This window comes from Peromyscus leucopus, chromosome 10, assembly GCF_004664715.2.
Source record: "Peromyscus leucopus breed LL Stock chromosome 10, UCI_PerLeu_2.1, whole genome shotgun sequence".
Taxonomy (NCBI): domain Eukaryota; kingdom Metazoa; phylum Chordata; class Mammalia; order Rodentia; family Cricetidae; genus Peromyscus; species Peromyscus leucopus.
In genome coordinates, this window is record NC_051071.1 from 36822010 (window position 1) to 36848719 (window position 26710).

At 36.5% G+C, this 26710-nt stretch overlaps 1 protein-coding gene across 5 annotated transcripts in view; it reads right to left on the bottom strand.

The window, feature by feature from the left end:
* Kcnip4 (potassium voltage-gated channel interacting protein 4) overlaps positions 1-26710 on the bottom strand; it is a 1082012-nt gene that overhangs the window by 33731 nt on the left and 1021571 nt on the right. For all 5 annotated transcript variants that reach the window (XM_028865923.2, XM_028865927.2, XM_028865926.2 and 2 more), the window contains one exon: positions 3183-3252. In XM_028865923.2, coding sequence (XP_028721756.1) covers positions 3183-3252 — 70 coding nt within the window. The remainder of the gene's footprint in view (positions 1-3182; positions 3253-26710) is intronic.

The following is a 26710-nucleotide window of genomic DNA, read 5'->3' on the forward strand; positions in this document are numbered from 1 at the left end:
AATCCCTAAGATTCTATGAGTTGTAGTTCTTCGAAAATAACAGCTAAGCCACATGGAAAATATGGTGTCCATAGGGGTTTGTCCTTAGAAAACCCTACAACGTATGTCTCAGGACCACTCAGCTGGGAATTCCAGTGATTTAATTTGATTTAAAGCTTGCTTGAAATTTGGCTCAAAATGGTGGAATTGGTTACAAATCTCATGATTAACATTATCTTCATTCTTTTATTTCCTCAGTACTTTGGAGTTGACTTTCTAATGGTGTGAAAGGCAGTAAACAATAACAAGGAAGTAAAGTATGTGTTATTCTCCGGTTTTCAATAATGGAAAGAAATGGAAGTCAGAGGAGAGCCATGATGAATTCGGGGTTATATTTTTAAGGTGAAATGGCCAGGAAAAATCTTCATTTTTCTTTGTTTCTTTGTTTTTGTTTTCTAAAGAGAAAAAGAAAGAAGTGGGTGGGGAGTGGGGGGTGGAGAGCATCTGAGAGGAGTTATGAGGTTAAAAGCATGATTAGAATACATCTTATAAAACAATTTTTTTTTTCAATAAAAAAAAAAAAAACAAAATAGTGCTGAGAATTAGAGATATGGACTGTAGCAAAGTGATTCCTAGGGATAGGGACTAGTGTGTTCACGGATCCACAAGCAACAATGTCTGCTGTTTTTTTTGTTTGTTTGTTTGTTTTGTTTTTAATATCAAAGAGGTCACATGGCTAGAACAGAATGAGTCATAGAGACTGTGGAAAGAAAAGGCAGAGAGAGGCAGGGAAGGGAAAAGGGGGGAGGGAGGTGGGCAAACAAGAGAACAGGGTGATCAGAAGCCATAACAACAGTGCATATTGTGATGCATAATTTGCATTTTGGAATCTTTAAGGAGGAACTGTGACATAATATGGCCTGTATTTAAACAGGATTACTGACTTATTTTAAAAATTGACCATGGTCAAGGGAAGAAGTATCCCAGCCAGAGAGGCCAGTTAGATACTGTTGAACATCCTTTCGAAGATGATATTGTTTTGTTTGCTGTTTTGAGTGATAAGTGCCTTAGGAAGGTTACAGTCAGGTAAATGACAAAGTCAGTGGCCACAAGCACAGGAATAGGCAGTAGTTGCCTCCTGTGTTGAGTAGATTTCAAAGGTAAAATGAAGAACTAGGTATGTGCCTTCCTAGAGATTGGAGTGTTATGTGTTATAAGCCCTCTGTATTAAGCTACTGAAGTTCTCTCTTTGCAAGATCCTTTTTTTGTATGTAAAGTTCCAGCCTTTGTTAAAAAAATAAGTTCATCCTCCGTATCTGCCTGGCGCCCTCTTTCTGTGGCACCCTCTTTCTGTTTCTTCTAAACCTCTTACCTCTCCCTGACTAGTTGTCTTCAAGTACCTTCTCTATTGGGTACATTGTCTGCATACTTCCCATTTACCCCCTTAGCCTCTGAAGTTGGGCTCTTGTCTATGCCTGATACCCTTTATGAAAGTTGTTCAGATCAAGTTCAACAATGACTTCCATGTCCTTCTTCATGCTGCTGTGTCCTGAGGATGTATTCAAATCCTTACCTTCCTGGAAGATACTCAATTTAAGGTCTCTATTTTCTTACCTTCTGAACTGTCAATTTTCCTCGTACTTATTTCTATATCTCTGATTGTCCATTCTGTAGCCTTCATGGATATGTTTTATTCGAGTCCCTCATGAGGCTTTCTACTTTATATAGACACACTGTTCCAAGTAATTTCAATGTGGGCCAATTCACTACTTCATTGTTAGTAAGCTCTAAATCTCTGTCATTTTCTCTGATTTCTCTTCTGATTCTATTTTCTACTGATTTCTTGTTGATACTAAATGTTCTCTGGCTACTTAAATGTAATTTGTTCAAAGTTGAGATCATTAGATCCCAAATCTTGTAGCAAATTACCTGGCAACCATGACAGACTTCTGGATATTATCACCAACAGTTTTTCTTTTTCTTTTTTTAACCATACAACTTAATTACTACAATCCTGTCAGTTTCCCACAATTTGTCACCTTTGTTTTTTATGCTATCTCTTTGCTTATACTCCATTTACCTATAGCCAGCGATCTCTGCTGCCCTCTAAATCTGAAAGACATCATCCTGAACAGAAAAACTCCTGAGAGGATAATGAGGCCATGGATGACTTAAGTATGTACTCCAGAAGTGAATTTGTCTCTCTGCACATTAATTTCCATACTTATAGGAAGGGGGTTGAGTGCTGAAGGAGAAGGCTTTCCAGAGCTAGGCATATATTAGATTCTTTTTAATTGCCCATGATTCAGCAGAACATCTAATTAAGTCTGTAGCTGGCTCACATAATACTATTTTTAACTCCACATCTCAGAAGCCGCACTTAGCCATATTTTATATTGACTTGGCTTTATATTGTCTTCTGCTAAAGAGACCATAGGATTATGTATTTGGAGAGGGGCCACATCCTTTTGCTCTGGTTTCTCCTCACATGTAGCTGGGCACACACTGGTCTCAATAACAAGTTAGAGAAGACACAGTGACCCATGCAGCTCCTGACTCATCTCTAACATGCAGGCCACACCATTATACTGTGCTGTTTTTTTTTTATTATTACTATTAAAATAGTATCTAGATTTTTATTAATTTTCTCAGGTGGGAGGTTATAGTAAGAATTTACTGGAAGGAAAAGAAGATAGCAGAAAGTACACTAACTAGAGCTATAAAAAAAATCTAGGTTATAACCCAGATCTGCCACTGAGTTGATATGTGACCCTAATCGAATCATTTAACTTCGCTAAGCCCCAGATTTCACATCTGTAAATTGACGGTAATTGCATTTGCCCTAATTTTGAGAGCTGAGAAAAATCAAATGAGTAGCACGATGTGCTCGATAGAGCCTTAAGCCACTTTTAGGACTTCTAATAAAGGTCAGAAAGCAGTGTGCACATGAGAATCATCGTGCTGAGCAGCATACCAGATTACTTGAATTAAATTGAGAAATAGCCTTTTAGAGATTTAATGATTTGAATGTAGCTTATTTTTATAATACACTCAAAGTTCTATGAGCTTCTATGCTGTGCATTAATTCTTTCACATGAAGATTAAAAATGGAGAGCCACACTATGAAAGATTAAACCAAACTCAAGATTGCATGCATAACTCTAACTCTGCGAATTTGTTAACAAGTCCACATTTGTACTTACCTCCCTGTGGAAAGAACTGCGAGTAAATCTCCTTGAAAGTTTCTTCATTAACAACCCCACTGGGGCATTCCTAGAGAAAGCAGCAAGAAGTGATATTAGCAAAGTCTTCATAAAAGTGATTTTATACATTTTGAATAGAACTGGCTGCTGTGCAAAGAGGCACAGAGAAGGTTAACCATCATTACCACACACACACACACACACACACACACACACACACAAACAAACACACAAGGGGGCAGGGAATAAAGTATTCTTTTCTCACATATTCAAGAAATAAAATAAAAACTTTAGTCTGAAGATTAAAATGTCTTTTCATACTGAGCACTGCCCTCCTTTGCGTTCTATGGCTGTGGCCTATGACCAAAATCAACTTTGGGAGGAATGGGTTTATTTTATCTTACAGCTTACAATCTATCACTGAAGGGCTTCAGGGCAGGAACTCAAGAGAATAACCTAGAGGCAAGAACTGAAACAGAAGCGATGGAGAAGTTTTGCTTACTGGCTTGTTCTCCATGGCTTCCTCAGCCTTCTTTACAGCACCCAGGATAACTAGCTCAGTGGTTCTTGGCATTTTCAATCACCATCCAGTTGACATGCAGTAAGTATGAGGGAACTCTAATTGAGACCCACATCTAGATGAAAAACTATAGGCATTACTGCTGGAAGAGAAAGAGTCAGTCTTCCTCTGGGATGAACATTCAACCATTTACCCAATAGCATATGATGAGCCCTAAGACAATTTATATATATATGTGTGTGTGTGTGTGTGAATGAACATATACATGCAACACTATATGGGTTAAACAGCATATATATATATATATATATATATATATATATATATATAATATATAGCAATAATAAATACCACTAACAGGAGGTATTGGAGGGAGCAAAAGGAGAGTTGATATAAATACAGTATATACATATATATATATATATATATATATAAAATTTAAAAAATAAAATTAAAAAGTAGTTATTACTGAGAACAATCAACAATCATTTTAAGCCTTAAAAATCTTCATCACTTTACTAATAAGTTTTTTTTTTTTTTTTTTTTTTTTTTTTTATTGTGGGCTTTGTTTATTCCAATAAGCCAATTAGTTTTTCACCTGCAATGAGCTTCCATTCTCTCTCTCCCTTGCTATCTTCCTCTTTTGCCTTTTGGATATGTGAACATATATCTTCATACACATATATAAAATTCACTCATTTTTCTTATGGGCAACCATGGTTAATACATAAAAGAGTTAAAATCAACACCTGCAACTTTGACAAGGAAATAAAATAGCATGTAAATACTCAATCATTCAAAAGTTTTGATTAAATAACACTTGTTGGCATCAGTAGGCCAATTATAAGTGTAAATGAACACTTCGTGGTTGGACCTTCTTGTATATGTAAATTTTGATTTATTAGCTACTTAACCATGAGCCATCTGTTTGTGGCCACAAAGGGAAAGAAAACGTTTGGCTTTCTGCCATCAGGTGGAAAATTTTTGCACTGTCAGAACTGGAAAATGTCCTCATAGTTCAAGTGATGCTGGCAGAAAACAAGGGTCAAATACAAAGGGCTGACTATATTCTGTGAACTTGACAGCTGCCTTAAGTCTTGAGGCATATCTGATAAATATATTTTATAATACGAATAGATTGGTAGAAATTGATTGTCTCATAAATGTTTGTTTTACTCAGATGTTTTTGTCTGGTGAAATCATTTTTCGGCAAATGAAATGCTTCCTTGAGTTTGAGAGCAGTAGGTCCCACCAGGTAAAATTTTCATATCCATTTCTTATTTATTACATTAATTTTCATAATAGAATTACACATTTATATAAAATCTAGGCTCTGGGACTATAATAATAAGCCAGAGAATGTTCTTTTTCTTGCAGAGCCCAAGATTGTTATTCCATTTTTTATTTTTGTAAAACCTACTGAGACCTGTTAGTGCTGCTAATACACTCTTAATTGTGTGACCATCCACTGGAGTGTGTTAGATCAATTAGTGCCTACACCCTTAAAGAAAAATAACTCTCCCTTTCCTGGAAGATATCAATTGACAATAGCTCTTCAGCTAGGGGAGTGTTATTTCATGCTCTTCTTCCCCATCCATGCTGGAATTTTTTCTTGCTTGTGCTTACACAGATCTTGGGTGTAATGTTACAACACTGTGATTCCATATATAAACCAGCCCTTTATGTCTGAAAACCACCATGTCCTTGTATTCATCCACTGCCTCTGGCCCTTATAGTCTTTCCATCCCCTCTTCCACAATGAACAGAGTGCAATATAGGTGTCCCATTTAGTGGGGGTTTTTTTTTGGGGGGGGGTTGCTTTTTCTCTGCACCTTGATAAGTTGTGGGTCTCTGTTAACTGCTGTCTATTGCAAAAAGACATAGTTTGAGAGATGCAGTAATGTATGTATGTAACAAGAAGTCAATAGGAATTGGTTTAAGGTCCCATTTGCAGAGTAATATTAATAGTAATACGTTTCCCCCTAGTAGCTATGATCTATCTACCACAGGCTTTCATTTCATTACAGTGCCAGGTATGGATTATATTTTGTGGAGCAGGTCTTAAATCCAATCAGAAAGAGTGTGGTTACTCCCATAACATTTGTGCTACTATTACATCAGTGGGCATATTTTTTCAAGCAGGTTATTAATGTAGCTCATAGGGATCACAGCTGAATAGGATTGTTAATTACTTTTTTCTTCCAATGGCATACATAGCAACTTCTAGTACTATGAAAGCTAGGCAGTAGGGTTGAAGTTTCCACGTCAATACCAGCTTGGTTTATTCATGTTCTATAATTCAAGTATGTGATGTCTTCTGCAACATTGTTTTATGTCAAGTCATGGAAGATAACCAATAACACTGTAAAATAACTTGTAATATTTAGAGGGAGTCTATGGGAACTCCCTGGCCAACAACCTCAATAGGGGTAAACTATTCCTGACATTGGACTTTCTATTTGTTAGCCTATGGTACCTATTAATATCATTGCTTCCCCTTTATAGGGTAACTACATTTACATTCTTTTTACATATATATTACCATATTGTAGGAAGCTTCTCCAGTAGTAGTATTTCCTGACTTTTTCAGAAGGTCTTTGGTGTTAAGTATTTCTTCCTCTACCATTTTCTCTGATTTTCAACTCCATTTAACCATTCCTGTTCTACCTCCCTTTGCTTCTTTAGATCAATGTATTTTATCTTCTGTCTTCTGATAGTACCCCATGGCACCTTACTAATTTCTTGACCCCTGTGATTATTCCAAATGAGATGCACATATCAATAGATTCAAACATAATAGCCATAAATGAGAAAAAAACATACAGTATTTGTCTTTCTAATCTGGGTTACCTCATTCAAAATGGTTGTTGCCAAATTCATTCATTCATATCATTAATATATTGCTCTGATTGGTTGATAAATAAAACCATCTGGCCTGTGGCAAGGCAGCTTGGGAAATGCAAGGAGAGAAACAGGAACTAGGCTGGGAGAGCCACCCAAGGAGCAACATGTAATAGAATGCAGTTAAAGCCACAGAACATGTGGCAATACATAGATTAATAGTTATGGGCTAATTTAAGATATAAGAGCTAGCTAGCAAAAGGCTTGAGCCATGGCCATGCAGTTATAATTAATATAAGCCTCTGTGTGTTTACTTGGGTCTGAGTGGCTTCAGACTGGGTGGGACACAGGAAAACTTTCAGCTACAATAAATTTTCACAATGCTTAGTACACACTGTACTAACTGAGCTACACCCTTAGCCCTCAACAAGTGTTATTGAGTGCCTTTATTTTTTAAGATTTATTTACTTTATGTGTTTAGGTATTTTGCCTGCATGTATATATGTTTATCATTTGCATGCCTGTTGCCTGTGGAGGTCACAAGATGGTGCTGAATACCCTTTGACTGGAGTTACAGATGGTTGTGAGTCTCCATGTGAATGCTGGTAACCTAACCTGGGTCCTCTGCAAGAACAACTGCATTGATCTCCTGACCCAATTCTCCCAGCCCCACTAAATACATTTTTTTTTTTTTCCGAGACAGGGTTTCTCTGTGTAGCTTTGCGCCTTTTCCTGGAACTCACTTGGTAGCTCAGGCTGGCCTCGAACTCACAGAGATCCACCTGGCTCTGCCTCCCGAGTGCTGGGATTAAAGGCGTGAGCCACCACCGCCCGGCTATAAATACTTTTAAAATATCTCATGTTTCCTATTATTCTGAGCATCCAGATAGAGAAGATAGTTCTAAATAACTCCATTGTAATTCTTGTGTAATATAAAGTTCATTAGAACCAAATTTATACTTCTCTGACCCCATCAATTGTTACATACTCTTGCCTTTGGATCATTTTTTTTTTTTTTTTGCCACATTAGGTCTATAATCATGGCCATGGTATTTGAAGGATTAACTGTGGAAATATCCTCTTTTGGAAAAGCATACAATGTCTGATTGGCAACCTGATTGTGCCTGTGATAAGGAAATCCACATACAAAAGGACACAATTTCACTCAAAATCGGAGCCATTTATTACACACACACACACACACACACACACACACACACACACACACACACAGAGAGAGAGAGAGAGAGAGAGAGACAGAGACAGAGACAGAGAAAGACAGAGGACACACAGAACTGTGTTTGTTTGTTTGTTTTTAATAGAAATTGTTGCCTTTATTTCAGGACCACTCTATCTTCTTCCTCACTGTGTAATTGTCCCTCTCATGAATACTTGGACACTAAAAACACTATGGGCAAAGGTTTGGCATTTAGGCTCAAGACTTCTGTACATGTTGCTCCATCAAAAGATTAAGGATGTAGAGGTTTCCAAGTGTCTGTGGTTGCATTAACATGTGATGACAACTGTGTTTCCACTATTTCTGTTCAAACCCTCACCAAGATATGGTTAGAATTCAATTAGCATGGAATATTATTTTATTGTACATAACTGCTATAAACTTGTCAGTTGGTGATGAGATTTCTGCTCTTTGGGACAGTGTATCTGTGCTACTAATGGCCTGTTTGATTATCTTAACTATATCATGACATATGTGATAGGATGAATTTCAGATGGGAAATGGATATTTTGCTACTATGATATTAATATTAGTAATTATTGACTTTTCTTTTTCTTTTTGTATTTTGGTGGTTTTTTTTTTTTTTGAGACAATGTTACTCTGTGTAGCCCTGACTGTCCTGGAACTCACTCTGTAGACCAGGCTAGCCTTGAATTCAGAGATCTGACTGCCTCTACCTCCTGAGTGCTGGTATTAAAGGTGTGCATCACCACCTTCTAGCTTAAGTGTTTATTGTTTTTTGTTTGTTTTGTCTTGGTAAATATTGACCTTTTATAATGACAATGTGATGATAACAATGAGCACAGGATAACTTCCTATGTTTCAGGTATTGTCTTGATTATTTGACATAGATTATCTCATTTGGATGGATAGATACTAATATTACTTCCAGTTTGTAGATGACTAAAACTGCCATAAGGGGAAACTACTATCAACCCCTTAATTAGAAAATGGCAGACCAGAGTCTATGGATGATAGATTTAGGAAACTTCAGTGCTCAGAGCAATTTTAAAGATAAATAAATTTCATAGTCCTGTTTTAAAGGTAGGAAGATCAAAGTCACCAAATTTACAATCATTGCCCCTAGTTCCATAATGGGCTGCTGAGTCTTAGCAATAAACTTGGCTCATGCACCATGTCACAAATGTTTTTCATCCCTAAGACTGTCAGTATTTTCTGTCAGGCCTTATTTAGAGCAAGATAGTACAATGGTAATAGTCTTGATCTTCAAGCCAAGTAGAAAATTTAAGTATAAGTCCTTCTGTTATTCAGGACCTGTGTAAGTTGAGACAGTTTGTTTTATCTTCCTATCTCATTGTGTTTTTCTATAAAATGGAAATAACATTGGCCTTAGAGAGCTGGTATGAGAGTTAATAAATAAAATATGCACAATGATATCTTATCCTCTATGTTGCACATTGTGAATTGTTCATTCAATAGCACTCAGACTTTGCTAAGCAGAGCTTCCTCATAGAATGCATGACAGTAACACTAATGCAATCCACCAAGGTTAAACTGTGTCTATCAAAATGATTGAATCCAAAATAGGACAGGTCTAGTTAAATGCAATGATTTTATTAAGTAGATGTGAGTTAGGTCTCCTACTCTTGTATTGTAAATTAAGTTTGTTCTATCTAATATCATCAGCATTGACTCTCAAATACAGGAGGATGCCATAATTGTAAATGATAGCTGAGGAAAATAAAGGTCGTAATTGTAGAAGTAAGTGTCAATATAAATTCAGGAGCCTTTCATTCACTAACTTAAATGAAAAATATTTCCAATGATGCTTTCATGAGTGAAAGCACATTAAAAATGTTGCCATCATGAAAAGTGAAGGAAAGGTACTTTGGAGGCAGACACATATATTCACAGGAAATTACTAAGAACATTAGTTCGTGAAATGTGTCATGAGTTTTCATATTTTTACCTCATAAAGAAGCCTTTAAGCATTTCATATAAGTTTGTCATAGCTCTGAGGAAGTGCACTAGAAATATTGTAATGAAATTATAGGCATATAACAATAGAGCATAATTATAACATCAATCCGAAAATTATTTCTCCACTTTTCTAGTTGAGTTATCTTCTCTTGAGTAGTTGTCTTTTATTAAATGTCATTCCTTCAGCTTTAAGATTTAATTAAACATTTATAGATAGGGCCAGTGACAAAACTCAGTGGATAAAGATATTTGCCAACAAGCAAGACAACCTGAGTTTGATCTGTAGGACCCATGGAAGTGTGGGGGAATTTTAGAGGAGTTAGAAGGGAAGTGAATATGGATAAGATTTAAAAATATTGTATTCATTTATGAAATTCTCAGAGTAAATAAATATATTGTATTAAAAATAAAAGTCTTTGTGAAATAAATACTTTTGAGTTATCTTTGCAAAATCATTATAACTGCATTTTTAAAGTATTTATGTATTTTATTAACTCTTATACTCACCCTGGTACCATTGAAGACCTATATATGATACCCATTGTGAGATGCTTAAACTGAAAACCTTGGTTTCCTACCACTGGAATTGTATGTTGCTGATATCTTTTTTTAAAAAACTATTTTTTGTTCGTCTAGCTGATAAAGAGAATAGACTGACACAACTCTGTGTACGAGCAAAGTCAGATTATAGGCAGAACTATGCAAAGAAAACAGATCAAGTGGACTTAGGTTTTCAGATAAGAGGCACAAAAGAGAAAGCATTATACCACCAATGGAAGAAGGAAGGAAGGAAGAAGTCTTTCACGAGGCAAGAGTGGATGGCAGGTATGCTAGTGCTTCCTGTGGTGAGTCACCTTCTTAAGAAGCACAGTGGTTAGAGAGCTCATCGCAGTGAGATGTGTGCAGTTCCATGTGCAGAGAACTGTGAGCACACTGTATGCACAGACTACCACACAGCCCTGACTCAGGAGATGCACCAGGAAGGAACAGCTGAATTAAACTACCTACCACGATCTGGGACTTTTCATCAGGACCTGGCCAGTTTTCACAGCAACACATGTTCACAAGTATATCAGAGGACAGAAACTATGCTAACAAATAGTTTACTTCTTATACTCTAGCCATCAAGTGTACTGTTGGTGCTTCCACTTTACAGAGGCTTGAAAAGTATGAGGACTAAGGGAAGGCTGTCACTCAGCATTCTAAGAGCCAGCTGGGATGGCAAAATGTATTCAGTTTGCAAAGGCTATCAACAGGTGTGTCCCATATTTATTTATTTATTTCACTATGCAGATCTTTTTAATTAATTAAACCATTTTTAGATTGGCATGGCATCAACCTAGTGATGTTGAAAGAAAATCAACTTTAAAAAAAGTTCTCAAGAGGAAGAATTGGTTTTTCAGCCAGAAAGGGTAAAATACTCTGAGGTGAATGTTGATTCACATGACTATAGCAAGGTGTATTTGGGTAGTTTTGCAACATTCTGTTCCCTTGCAATTGAACTTTCATCTTCTGGAACATTAGCTAATCCCGAATCCTTGATAATTTCATTAGGCCTATCATTGATGAACGTCTAATGTGAGGTTATACACATTCCTAGCTGGCTATGCCAATGCTACTGAATGATTTTCCATTACTTGTAGTAAAAATAACATCTTTGGTGATATTGTGTTCCCCAAAATAATGTGCACCCTAATAAACTTACCTGGGGTCAGAGAACAGAACAACCACTAGATAGACATAGAAGCCAGAAAATGGTGGCATACACGCTTTTAATCCTAGCATTCCAAAGGCAGAGATCTGTCTGGATTTCTGTGAGTTCAAAGCCACACTGGAAACAGGCAGGCATAATGACACACGCCTTCAATCCCAGGAAGTAATGACAGGAAACAGAAAGGTATTTAAGGCGTGAGGATGAGGATCTAGAGCCTGGTTAAGCCTTTAGGCTTTTGAGCAACAAACAGTTCAGCTGAGATTCATTCTGGATGAGGACTCAGAGACTTTCAGTCTGAGGAAACAGGATCAGCTGAGGAATTGGCAAGTTGAAGTGGTTGTGGCTTGTTCTGCTTCTTTGATCTTCCAGCATTCACCCCAATACCGTGCTCCAGGTTTATTTTTATTAATAAGACCTTTTAAGATTCATACTACAAACATCCTAACCTAACCTTCAATATTCTTACCTATGTATGTATCTCCTGACAAAATGTGAAGACAAAAATGAGTTCATGTGCTGAAATGAGTTTGGTGGCAGTTCTTCCAGACATAGACATATATCATCTGTGATTATCATAATAGATGATATATACAGTTGAATTGTTTTGTGTAGACTCCGAGGTTGAAACACCTTCTCTAAAGTATATCCAAAGAATAGTTTAGGGAAGGTTGGAGCCGTGGAGGGTGAATAAAACTAACTTTTAATGATTGCCCACGGTTTGCTGGGCTCTGAGCCAGGCAGTGGAAGAGATAACATGTTCTCATTAAATCCTCATAGCAAGCAGCTATTTTCCCACATGGTTTGTAACAAATTAGCTCAGGATAGGTTAAGGAACGTTGCCAGGATCAGACAGAGTTTTAATCAGGGGACCTGGGATTTGAACTGGGGTTGGACTACAGAAATTTACATATTACTAAGCTTCTTATCAAACTTATTATAACTATGAAAAAATGTGTAATTTTATCACAATGTCTTTGAATCCCATGAATTCACAGAATCAAAAACCACTAGTTATTTAGTAAACAGGTATTCCTATAGCAAGCACTTATTGGGACGCTGGAGATCCAGGGACAAATCAGAAGGCATATCCAGATCCCCCAGGAGTTTTCAGGCTGTTATGATGAGAAGCATCAGATATCCACAAGAACCAATTTCATACCTAAACATTGGGCAAAGTGACACAAAAATCCAAAAAGCCAATATCATACTGAAACTTATCAGACAGAACAGCATGAAACAGCTAACTTATTGTGTCTACAACTCATGTGCTCCTGTGTGGGAGTGCACATTCGTGGACAGGTGCATGCATGTGTGTGGTGCACATACATGCTCATGCATTTTTCATCTCTTTTCTCTTGTTACGTGCAGTTTCCTGGAGCATCACTGAGACTCTACAGCTTGGCTGTAAGACAAATTAATGTTTACCCTGATAAATACATTCTGTCTATTGCAATGACTTGAGAAATTTCTATTTCGTTTTTTGCCCTTGCCTGGTGGTTCTTCAAGATTCTTCTCTGAGGAGGACAGACAATTAGCAGATGGTCAGAAGGTTTCATTGCAAAGAAAATTATTCTGCTGGAACTGGACTGTCTCCTGGCTCCCCTCTGCTGAAAGTGCACTGTGCCCTGGCTCCAGGTGAGAGTGCTCCTAGCATCTCTCCATGTGACTTGTGTAATTTGGTGGCTTGTAGGTGTTGCTGGGCCTTGTTAATTTCAGCCAGCAGTCACAGAACTCCTCAACAGGCTCCCTGGAGCTCAGATGATAGATACAGAGCATGGTTGCCATGTAACATTCTTTATGGTTTAATGTCCTATTGAAACACAAGGGGGCAGTAGTGTCCTCTATGTTAACTGGAATCACAATTTCTGGTCCTTATTTTTCAGGGTTTATCTTTCCCTAAACTCGGTGCATTTCCAGCTACATTTTTGTCAAGAAAGCTATTTCTTCCTTATGAAAAGTGTCAGTGAGTCTTACTCCTAAATTGAATACCTAGAGGACTTAACTATTTCAGAGATAAGAGCTGAGAAATGATATTTCATCCATTCTAGATTCTAAGCAGCACTGCCTAAATTTATGATTACTTTTTGATGATAGGGCCACTATTAGTTTTAATGAAGAAAATCATAATAACAATCATCATAATCATCATTGTAGTAGTAGTGGTAGTAGTGGTAGGTTGTAGGTGACAAGAAGGCTAGCAAGCTGATACAACAACAGCAAAAACAAATACCCAAATTTGAGTGTGAAAACTTTACTGTGGGTGTGGAGTCGTGCTGTGTAAACCTACTTCATTGTTTTATAAGGAAATAACTTCAAACTTTGAAATCAGTATACATATGTTGTGATTATTTATTAAAGAGATTAAATAAAGATAAATCATATGCAAACTATAGCCACCTGGAATTGGGAAATATTCCATTGCACATTAGCCATGCTGGGTGGGGGCACCTCAGGCACCTACTAGCTTTTGTCAGTTTTCATAAATAAGATATTTTATTTGTTCTGCAATAGCATCTAATTATTTGAATTCAGAGAATTTCTTACTCCCATATACTTCTTAAAATTAAGACATCTGCTTATATAACTGCACTACAATTTTTCAATATCAACAAATTAACTTCGCTTTGATAGCCTTATATAACTTACAGCTCCTTTTCAAAAGCTTCTACTTGTCCCAATTGTTTGTTTAAAAGTAAGACAACATCCCTTGTGTGGAAAAAAAATCCTAACCTGGTCAAAAGGGTAGGTTTTCAGTATTCTGAAGTTATCCTAGACACTAGGAACACTAACATATGGTAGTGAGTATGGTTTCCTAGGGTGAGTATCATCCTGGAAGACATTTGTCTTAGGTTTTTATCACTGTGATAAAATACCCAAGCAAACAACTTGAAGGAGGAATTATTCATTTGTTTGACAGATTCAGAGATTTCTGGATGGCAACTGGTGGAACACAGCCTGCTGTACCAAGGGGCCATGGAGTAGAGAAAGGGAGAGACTGCATGGGTCTGCTTGTGTTTGCCTCTATCTGCTTCTAACCCACTGGATTCTGCAGCCTGAGGGCTGCAGCACATGTTCAGGGATGCTCTCACCTGCTGAGTCACCCTTCTCTTGAAATGCTTTCATAGGTGTACTTTACTAATTTCTGAGGCACTTATCGAAGAGGTTTGGGAATCCCAAACCATTCTCCCATTTTCTTAGACGTTGTTCAGATTGTTGCCTTGGGAATTTGGTAGTATCTGGCTTAAAATCTATGCATGCCACATGTCTGTGGAAGTTCAAATAAGTTTAGCATCTTGTAGACTTTTTCTTCTTTAATGGTTTGATATATACATGTACATTTATAATTTTCTTAGCTTCTTTTCCTGTTGCTATGATAAAATACTATGACAAAAGAAACTTAAGGGATAAAGGATCTATTTTAGCTCCTAAGGTCAGAGAATAATACTTTACAACATGGTGGTCAAGACAGTAGGAGCTTGAAGCTGGCTACAGTGCATCCACAAGCAAGAAGCAGAGTGCAAATGAGTGCAGGCTGCTGCTCAATTGCCTCTTGTCATCTGCATCAAAGTGGGTCTTCCTGCATCAACTAATGCAACCAAGGCAATCCCTCATAGGCACGCTCAGATGTCCTTCTCCCAGGTGATCTTCAACTCTGGATTCTGACAAGATGACACTTAATACTAGCCATCAAAAATATGTTCATATAGTGGGAATGGAACCCAGGACTCCACTCCCTGAGTCACAACTCTAGCTCTCTTCAGTGTGTAATTTAGAAATATATTCTACATATGAGGGGACGGAAATAAATAGGAATTAAAACAATCAGTCTTATAGAGGAGGCTCTTCATGTGGCACTAAAGGTCTATTTGATAGGCTAAACACAAACTGTAAAAATACTCATTTGGCTACTGTGGTGATAAGTTCTGTAAGAAAGAGTGGAAGAGCTAAACCTGGAAAGGCTCTAGAGACACCCCAAAGAATGTTACATTTAACCAGAGACCTATAGGATACAGAGACGTCAACAAGAGATAGAGGGCAGGAAGGCAAGGTAACAGCACACAGAACAATCTGTCGTGTGGTCATCCACTAAAGAGATGGTCAATGTGCCTGAGTGTGGAGTGTGATGATCTCAGACAAGGTTAGATAACTCAAGGTCAGCTAACTATGCTGAACCTCAAATGTCTGTACCATTTCCAAGGTAGGGAAAGTATACAGTTGGCTACCATTATTTGTTGGATCTACACATATGAATTCAACCAAATGCAGATAGGAAATATTATTAAAATAATCCAGAAAGTTTCATAAAGCAAAATTAGCTTTGCTGCACATTGATCACTATATTACATCTATATAAACGAAGACAAAAGCAGGTCTCTAGCTACAGCTCACCTTCCCTCCCTCAGCATTGAAATGGCTGGTTTGATCATTGCCTGCCTTATAACTTCTATCTCTAGTGCATTGTAGTTAGGCCAAGGATGTCTGTTGTCCATACCAATCACTATAGACTCTTGAGTCTTGTCACTTTTCCCTGAGCAATACAGCATAACAATTATTTGCATGGTATTTACATTGCCTTAGAATTGTACATAACTTAGAGATGATTTAACATATATTGAAGAATACTTACATGTTTTATATGCAAATAGTAGGCCATTTTAAATGAGGGACTTGAGAGAGATACCAAGAACATTGGTATCCCTGGAATGTACTGGATTCCCCATCAAGTATCAGGGACAATTATACCTGTTATAAAGGGCTTTGGAGAGAATTGAGCAACATTTGCATAATATATTCAGTAAAAGTCCCAATCACATTAGAAAGACAGTCATTCATTAATTTGTTAGAACTAAATTTCTAACTTATTATAGTATTTATCTGTAGAATTATTTAGCATCCACTCTGCATGAGGCTGCCTCTAAACAGAACAAATAGGAGTTGAGGGCAGACCTGTCCTTGCCCTTCTGGATTCTTGCTTCTCAACTACCATGTCCTGACTGATGTTAAATTTATCACAGCTGGATAAAAGTTTCAGAAAGTCTGAGAATCAAGATTTCTTTCTCTCATCGCTAAAGTTTGAAAATTTAGAGCAAGAACACAGAGAAAAACTATTTTGTTCTTAATGATATAGATAACTCAGAATCATTAATGTGTGTATATGAATTACCATTGAATCTTGTTCTTCATTTTCATTAATGATGATGATGGTGACTATTTTTTGTGATGTGTACGTGGTTGCATTGATTTGGGTCAGTCTGTTTCTCACTGAAAGTCCTAGTAAGGCCTCCTTGATGCCATTTTCAGAGTTAAGCATATTAGTGGGAACTGAACTGTGAAGAGAAATAATATATAATACACAATAGCTCCAATTCTTTGTTTTGGTCTCTGACTGCTCAATTTCCAGGGCTGTGGAAAAGCCATATCTAAACCTACTACTTCAGAAGTTTTTAAAAATATATACATATAAAATGAATATGAATGGAGTTAAGAGAGTCTGCAAGGCTGGAGGCTATGAGAGGCAGGTAGCATAAATATATTTACCCCAGGAACTGAATTAGTATAACTCCTATTTTTCTTTTTATTAGCTATAATAGTTTAAATATAATATATGAATTGATTTACTTAATACATAAAAGTTGACGTCCCTCAGAATACCCAGCAAGTCTAGGCTTAAAAGAATCATGAAATAACACAAATTCTAACACTTCCATTTCACATCTGCACATGTTTTCATTTTAAGAGCTGATGTATGTTCAAGACATTTATTTGCAAATATGGTAAAATATTATTTCAATCACTGAGCGATCCTATTTGAAAATTACTTTAGATGAGTCTTGATATCAGTTCTCTAGGGAGGCATGCAGCTGCAGGTTTTATGGTTTTCACACACAAGGAAGAGAAAACAAGAGTTTTCTTGTGGTATTTTATTTTCTGGTTTGTCAGCTGTTAACCTCATTGCTTCCCAGGAAGAGGCCAGTATTTGAATGTAAATCATCATAGCATTACACTCTGATTCTTGTTATCTTTGTTGGAAAATGAGAAATCCAGGGGTGGTGTGGTCCTTATATAACCTCTCAACATGGAGCAAAAACATCTTCTGCTTTTCTATTCCTCAGGATCTCCAGTAAGATGAAAAACAATTTCTATAATAGTTAAAATGCTCAAGTGAAAATGAAAACATTTTAGTCAAAAAAAATAGTTGGATCAATAGTATTTTATGTATCATTTCTCACCACTCCTTTATTTCCACAACTGATAGGACTCTCTAAGGACCATTTCCTTAGTCCTACACTTAGAAAATAGTTCTTTTTTTTTTTTTTTTGGCAGAATACCATGAATATGTTTTCCCCTCTGTTTTATGCCATTGTGAATTTGTGTAACAAATTCAATATTAGTAATAAACCATATTAATTAATTTAATAAATAGGACCACAGTATTGCATGTGTTACTTCCCCTCTTGTTACCATTATAGAGTCACTATGAGTTAACACAGTCATCTTTTGTTAGAATTAATACAGACAAATACATAGACTTCCTTTGGAAGGATCTGGTTGCATGATACCTTAAATGTTTCTGTGTCCCTGAATGTGTATGTTAAAATATAATCTCCAGTGTGAGGGCTCATTAGAGATCTTTTGGGTCATGAGGAAAGAACCCACATGGAAAGTATTGGGTCTTTTGTGCAAGAGTCCTAGAGTTCTTCCTTATCCCTTTCATAAAGACACAGAAAAACACAGTCTTCTGTGAACCAGGGGTAATGAATCTGTTGGTGCTCTGGTCTTCAGTTTTCAGAGCTGTGAGAAATAAATCTCTGTTGTGTGTTGCTCAGTTTTATGCCAGCTGGACACAAGCTATAGTCATTTTGGAGAGGGATCCTCAATTCAGAAAATGATCCCACCACATTGCCCTGTGGGCAGGCCTGTGGTGCCTTTTCTTGACTGATAATTGATGTAGGAGGGTGTAGTTTATGGTGTGCCTTGTCACCTCTAAGCTGGTGGTCCTGGGTTCTATAAGAAAGCAGACTGAGCCGGGTGGTGGTGGCGCACGCCTTTAATTCCAGCACTCGGGAGGCAGAGGCAGGCAGATCTCTGTGAGTTCGAGGCCAGCCTGGTCTCCAAATCGAGTTCCAGGAAAGGCGCAAAGCTACACAGAGAAACCCTGTCTCAAAAATCCAAAAGAAAAAAAAAAAAAGAAAAAAGAAAGCAGACTGAGCAAGCCAAGGAGAACAAGCTTGTAAGGAGCACTTCTTCATAGCGTCTACTTCAGTTTCTTCCTCCAGCCTCAAGTCCCTGCTCTGACTTCCTTCAATGCTATACTATGATAGTCAAGTCTAAGCTAAATAAAACCCTTTCTTATCCAATTGCTCTTAGCTGTAGTATATTATCACAGAAATAGAAACCCAAACTTAGACAAGTGTTACAGAGTCTGTGATAGTGCAAATTGTGGGTTACAGGAAAACAGCTGAAACACATATTAGTTCAGTTTCTGACACATATTTGAAATTATCTGAGGATATCACAGTGATGATGGTGTGCAGGCAATCAAGAGCAGAACTGGGTAAGAGACAAGGGGGTAGAAGTGGACTTTTCAAGGAAGAGGCAAGTAGAATACAGTGTAATAAAAGGACAAAGGCAATATTAGAGTTAGGTTCAACAGGGAGGAGAATGAGAGTGCAGGCTGGAGAAGGGGATATGGAGAAGGAACAACTATTACTTAAGGACTTTTAGAAAGTCTTACCTAACATACTAATATAGAAGATTCCTAAAATATATACATATACAAAAGTAGTATAAATGGATTTACCACATAATGGGGGAGACAATCTCCCAACAAGACCGAATATACTATCAAATAAAATGCCTGGGAACTGGAATAAGCTACATATTTTTGAATTTTTTGCCAAAGGGGTTCTATAGACACATATAACCCCAAACATTACAGGCCAAGGGTATTGGTTAGCCTTGACAACTGGACAGTAAAACCCTGCTGCTGAAGACACCACATAGTTAAGTCATTGAACAGGGAAAAAATGAGCTAGTACTCAGCCAGAAACATCACTCATACTGACCAGAACTCATAATGCTAGAAGATACTATATATGTTAGTGGAAGAGAAAAGTGATCACCATTCTCACTCAGCTAAACCCTGTGAGCTAAAACAGCAAGATATGTCCACTAATGTAATAGAGGCACAAATATTATGGGAGTAGCCAATCACTTCTTTATTGAACTTCTTTCCTGCTCCAAGAGATGGAACCCAACCCTGTTAACCAGGACAAGAACCTGACACTAAATAGGTCATGGGCCCTAAAGGAAAACTACTAGTATTAGTTTGCAAAATGAATATAACAATAAAATGATTCCTAATGGCACATACCTATATTCGTAGATCATTGCATCACTCAGCCCTTGAAGAGAAGTTTTGTCTTGCAGTATATGGTAATTACTACAGAGACCTACAACTGGAAAATGTGTAGAGAGTGAGAAAGTTTGGAGCACTCAGCTCTGAACAGGATATCTGAATCTTACAAAACCCTTCCCTCAAGGCTCAGTGATCTATGTGTAAAAGAAGAGTATAATGGAAGAGCCACAAAATGGAGATAGAGGGAGAGAGGGAAAATGAGAGATAGGAGGATGGGGAAGGGATGAGAAGGAAGTCCCAAGATCAGATCAGCTATTCAGGTTTATTCAGAAAAGTCTCCACTCCTCAGATGTCCGTAACTAGTTCAAGTATGTCATGTGAATATACACTACTCTGTGGTGAGGCTTTCACCCCTATATTTGACTCCATGTGTTTTTATTAAGACCATTTAGAAATTCATATACACTACTCCTTTGCTAGAGAGATCAGGTTTGAAAAAGAGTAGAGAAAGTTTTTTGTCCTTGCTGATGGACTTCTGGTCCAGTAGTATCTGAAGCTACATGTATTGCTAACTCCTTTAGGCCTGAGAGGAAACTATACTCTTAAAATTCCAGTAAAATACTATGAACATGAGTCTTTTTTTCCCACATGGCTCAAAATATCCTAGGTTCGCCAAAATAATGTTTTTTTTTTTATTTTTATCTTTGATCTTTTCAAGATGAAGCAGAATAAACACAGTGTTTTGTTTCTCCTGTTGGTGAGTTTTAGTGCACAGAAAGAAAGAAGATAAATTACTCCCCATTTTTCTTGGTTATTATTTTTGCATTTGGACTTCAGATACAAAATCAATAATTTTGTTTTATGTATTTTTTTCTTCATCACCCAAAAATGTGTTCTTTTGAGAACTGTTGTAAACATAAACATCGGTATGTCACTGAAGTTGTGCAAAATAATTGATAAATAAAAACACAACATAACGGTGTCCAAACCCTAAGTTCATATTTAGGAAAATTTAAAATCTCAAGGAAAATTAATTTCACAATTACTTTTGCTAATATGAATCAAGTCTGATCACTGATTTTCTTCTATGAGGCCTGCACAATAATAAAATTAAAAGAGAAAGGGTAACAATGTGATCTGTCTTCCCATTTCTTTTTTTGATGTTTAGAAAAGTTTTATTTTATTTTAACATTCTTTACATATTATAAGAGAATTAATATATTTTCACTCATAAGTATACTGTGTTCCAATCAAACTCTGCTTTAATTTTCATACTTCCTTTCCCACCACTTCCTAACTCTAAAAACCATTTAAAATATTTGAATGTTTTATTACCCATGCCCTTCTCTTAGAAAAAACATAAAACCCTTTTTAGGTCTTCTTTTCTTTTTTAACATAAGGTACCCCAGGTACATTCTCTTTACTTTTATATAAAACAGTGTAGATTGCTTTTGCAGGAAAATCTGAATTCTATTCCCAATATGCATATCTGGCTGCTCATAAACACCTGTAATTCCAGCTCCTGGGGATCCAATACCATTGTTTGGATTCCCTGGCCACTTACATCTATTCCCATTTCAATTTATGACTTACATTATATGAGAAAATATCCCTGAGAAATAAAAGTTTGTAAAACTGTGAACTTTAGTTCTATTATTAATTATGTTTTTTTTTCTTGCATGTTTTCTTCGTTAGTGTTAGTAACTAAAGTCCTGGGATTTATGACCCAAAGTAATTCTCAGACACAGCTGTGCACAGCTCTTCCCTTTTCCTCCAGTCCTTTATGCTATCCTTACTGGCCTCTCCACTGTAGCCCTTTCCCTTCCCTTCCCAATTCTTCCTTCCCTAGTTTGCTCCCTTTACAGCCTCATTCCTGTAAGTTTATTACATCACTATTGCCAGTCCTACAGTGGCTTTATGACTTAAAGTGCTTCCCACACAGCTATGCAGAACCACTTGGGAAGCTGGAGTTTGCATTCCCAGAGAGAGAAAGAACCCTGTTCAAATCCAATTACCTAGGACTATGCTCGCTGCTACATTTGGCAATTATTCAGATCAGTGCATGTTATTTGATAACACGTGCAATTCTCTTGGAGGTCAATTGGCTTGAGACAACTTCAGAGCACACTTGAGGCAGTACATTTTGCATTTACTTACTGTGTCTTTTGTAACAATTTGATAAAATGCCAATACTGGGTTGTTGTTTCTATGGAAAATCACAATGAAAGATATAATGCAATTAACAATATTTACTTTTCTTCATTACACTCTACTCCATTTTCTCATATTTGTAGTATGAGTATGAATTAGATTTGTTGTTAGATCAAATAAAAAGTTTATTATATAATGAGAATTATTACCATCATCAAAAAATTTACCTTCGTACACTCCATTCTGTTCATTTGTCAGATTCTAAAGAAGTATAAAATGTCCAAAGTATACTATGGGTTTCTAATATCTGGTTATAGGTGATTTCTCCATATTTTTGACTCTTAGGTTTACTGGATGAGTTGCCAAAAGAGCTACCATTTGTGATGAGGGGACTCTATTAGATTAGAAATTAGGGAATCTAGACTATCTCTTTATCTTTTCCCTTATCTCTTTCATGGTCTTCTGTAGTTCCCATACTATCATAGCATTTTTTTTTTTTTGTAGTTATGGGCTTAATGAAACACCCTCCATCTCAATCACAAGGAAGCATAAAAGAGAAAGCTAAAAGATGCTTTTGGGCCAGGCAGTGGTGGTGCACACATTTAATCCCAGCACTCAGGAAGCAGAGCCAGGCAGATCTCTGTGAGTTCAAGGCCAGCCTGGTCTACAAAGCGAGCTTCAGGAGAGGCACCAAAACTACTCAGAGAAACCATGTCTCAAAAAAAAAAAACAAAAAACAAAAAACTGCTTTTGGTCTATACATTTTTAAGGATAATTATGTGTAGTTATCCATACAGTTTCAATGGTCCTTGTTGAGAGACCCATTTATTATGAAATTGGTCTGAAGGACCTTTTGAAATATTGACATATAGATGGAAGCTGATCTAGCTAAATTGGGAATGGCCAAATGGTAATACCCCTGTGTCTCCACGTTACTTCTTGACAGGTAGTTTTCACATTTCACAGTAATAAACAGATTTATATCTGGAAATTTCTTTTCCAACGCCCATATCTTCTACCGATTTGGATGTTAACATTTTATTTTTAGACAGTCTTATTTGGATGAAATTGGTCTATTTGGACATTTTTGAGTTGCTGTCTGAGAATGCTAAAAAAATATTAAATGCTGTGTTGTGTTTCTGATGTTCCTTTAAAGAATTTCTTTTCTGCCTGCAATTTAATTTTCCTTTAAGCGTTTCCTTTCTGTTCTTCTCTTGGTGACTTTATTGTGCAGCATGATTAAAAAAATTCTCAATGAAAAGCCACTTTAGAATTAAGCAAGAGAAGTACTTAACTGTACATAAAGGAAAATTTCTAAGTATATTAACTTTAAGTGCAAAGCTATTATCTAATAATTAATTCACAATCTTCTTTCTAATTCCTGCTGAATCCAAAATAGTCATTTATAATGTAAAAGAGTTTATTGATTACTGACCACACAAATTGTGCTATTAATAATTTAGAGAATGTAATGCATAATTTTCTTTATGTTTACACCAATAGAATTACATTATTTACTGTTGTTATTAATATAACTTATTTTTAATTGGAATTCTAATATGGAATATTTTCTTTTAAAAGAAAATATTTTATGACAGAATTTTCTAAGTACTCATTTGTATTTATAAGTTGCAAAGTTTAATTATCTGGTGATGTTTAAAAGCAGTTTATTCTGAAAATTTAGTTTCTTCTCTTGTGTTTAAGGAGGTGTTAAAAATATTATTGTATCATTTTTTTCTGAACTATTCTATTTTTCCCTCAAATTCTTTTCAGTTCATCTTCCAGTAGCTCATTTGTTTGAATATATGTAGCTCATTGGATTTTTAAACTCTGTGAAGAAAGGAGTATTTTTGTGCATCCTTTTCACTGCTAGATTCCTGTATATAGCAGAGAGCTTGCGAAGTAGCAGCCTAGTAAATATCTATAATTAGTTAAGAAAGAAACTATAAATGGTATGAGACCAAAAAGGCAATTTGCATATTAAGGCAGAAATGTATGATTCATGGAACTATGAATACATCATATTGATTAAAACGCTGAATGTTTCTGAAAATTGTCAATGATGTTTTCCAGGATACTTTATTTTTGCTAGTTTTCTACTTAATGGTGAATACCTTGGATATGAATCCACAACTATTTCTCCTACCAAATGAGCATAATGCTATGTAGATTTATCATTGCAGTGATCTGTAGAAGAACAGTGACAACACAGGACCAGTGTTCTGAGGTAGATAGAGTTGTGAAAATATATCACTAGTGCTGGTACACCAGAGCATGCAGGAATCTAGTTTCTCATAGCAAGCATCAAGGCAGAGCAGACTCCAAGCAATGTAGTTATCAACAATACACGCGCACAGAGAAGGCTCAGGGATCACACAAGTAAAGGATAGAAATCACCTGCAAATTTTTGGTTGTGAGCCTAGCCTTTAACGGCTGGCGCAAAGCTACACAGAGAAACCCTGTCTCGAAAAACCAAAAAGAAAAAAAAAAAAAAGAAAAGAAATCACCTGCAAATAATAATAATCGTTCTGAACATTTTTTTTAAAATCCAGGAATAGCTCAGTGTCATCAAAGAGAGCAGAAAGATATTTCAAAGATAATTTAGTAAGTAGCTGAATTTAGGCAGAATATATATATATATATGTATGTATATGTATATACATACATATATATATTCTCAGATGTATAAAATAAGAGTTCTGAAGATTTAAATTGAGAGTTCTACCATGAAGAAGTAATTATGAAAATTTCCTAATCATATGGAAAAATATTAAGGCTTTTATAAAAAGAAACGTAAGCCACAAATTAGGCCTCTGTATAGCATGTCTCTTTATAGCATATCTTTAAACCTTCCCCAAATAATATGAACATTTTCATACTAAATTCACAACTTAAAAAATTCACTAAACCCCTTCTGCATGTTTTACAGTAGCTTTCTGCCTAACTAGTTGACATTTCTCTCTTTAGCACCACTGTAATGGTGCTGCTTATATTGAAAATGCAAAAGGAAAGGAACCTCTGTTCTCTAAAATCCTATCTCCCAAGTAAACTTAGCAAGTGGTTTTTATTTGTCTTAAAACACTTTTGATAGAATGATATTCCTCTAGCTTAAGAATCATCATGTTTTTTCAGTAATATTTTGTTAAATCAGTGAGATTTTCTATAATCTATAAAAAATCTGAGAGATCCAGAATATTTACAGTTGAACTTGTCACAGAGGACAAATCTTAGAGAGGTACAATTAAAATAAACATCTTTACAGACTCAAACATAGAAGACATTCTAGATAAAAATGAAACAAAACACTTCAAAGCAATTCAATAAAAAATATTCAGGACTTAAAATATGGCTATTTAAAAGAAATGCACTGAAAACATTATGCAGAATTTCATCTCTTTTTAAATTCATCTCCTTGGTCATTTTTTCTTGCAGAGCTTCACTAGGCTTGACCAAGTGATATGCTTGGAGCAACCATGAAAGGGCTCCAGCCAGGTAGCACACATCTGTGATCCCAACACTAGGGAAGCAGAGTTCAGAGGAAACAGGAATTCAAGTTTAGCCTGGGCCATCTTCAACTCTATCTCAGGAACCCTGTTACAAGAGGTCAATTGTAATGGCCTTCTTCTGCACTTTTCCTGCCATGAGAAGACAGATGGTGACTGGTCAGTTGCCAACCACAGGGCATTTATGAGATTCCAGTCAAGATCATCTAGGCTCCAAGTTGACAGGCACATGTTGTGTTGACCACAACAGAGACACAAGGGAAAGAGCTGTTGGGGTGGATCACAAAGCAATGTGCTAAACGAAGACATATTTGTATCTATCCCTCAAATATTGGGATGGTTGGCTGCAGAGGAAAAGCTAACTTTTGCTGAAGTCTAAACTTGGAGGTTTTTAGAAGCTAAGTGATGCCATGACAAAACTTACTAAAATATGTGACTTTTGCTTTTGAACTAGGAAGTAGGTGGAAACTCTAAAAGCAGCAGTGAAATGGTAAAGTTTAGAAAAATTGTCAGTTGACTGTTAATAGAAGTTGAAAAAATAAAAGAGAAGTGCTTCATATGACTGGAAAAAATGAGGAAACTGTCACCCTCAGTAACTTTGAGAATATGCAGTATGCCAGGGAGCCTGAGCATCATGACAAGTTGGTATAGAGACGCAGCACTGTAAATGCTATTTAAATTAGAGCAATTACATGAGATAGATAGATGGTAGGTAGACAGACAGATAGATAGATAGATGGATAGATAGACAGACAGACACACAGACACAGGGAGACAGAGAGAAAGGCTATCAGATACAGAATTTGCTCAAATCCCTTAGCAATAAATAATGTAGTTATTCTTAAAATTTGTCTCTATTAATCTCAGCATGTCCTAGCTTCCATTTTAATTTTTGTTTACTCATTTCTTTTCCTGATTCTCAGAAATTCAATCATCCTCTAAGTCACAGACTTAGTATTCTTGACCTAGTGATTAAAGGTAGTGTGTCTATTTTCTTAAACTCAAAATCCATATGAATTTTTGTTCAGAGTCTATCTTTCTGCTTCCCTTTAAAGAAGCATACTGAGAGCACAAGTGACAGCCCATGCTGGTAAAGATGTGGAGTAAGGGGAACACTCATCCATTGCCACTGGGAGTGCAAACTCATACAGCCACTGTGGAAATCAGTGTGGTGGTTCCTCAGGAAGATGGAAATCTATCTCAAGATCCAGATATACCATTCTTGGGCAAATACCTAAAGCATGCTTTATTAGAATAAAGCA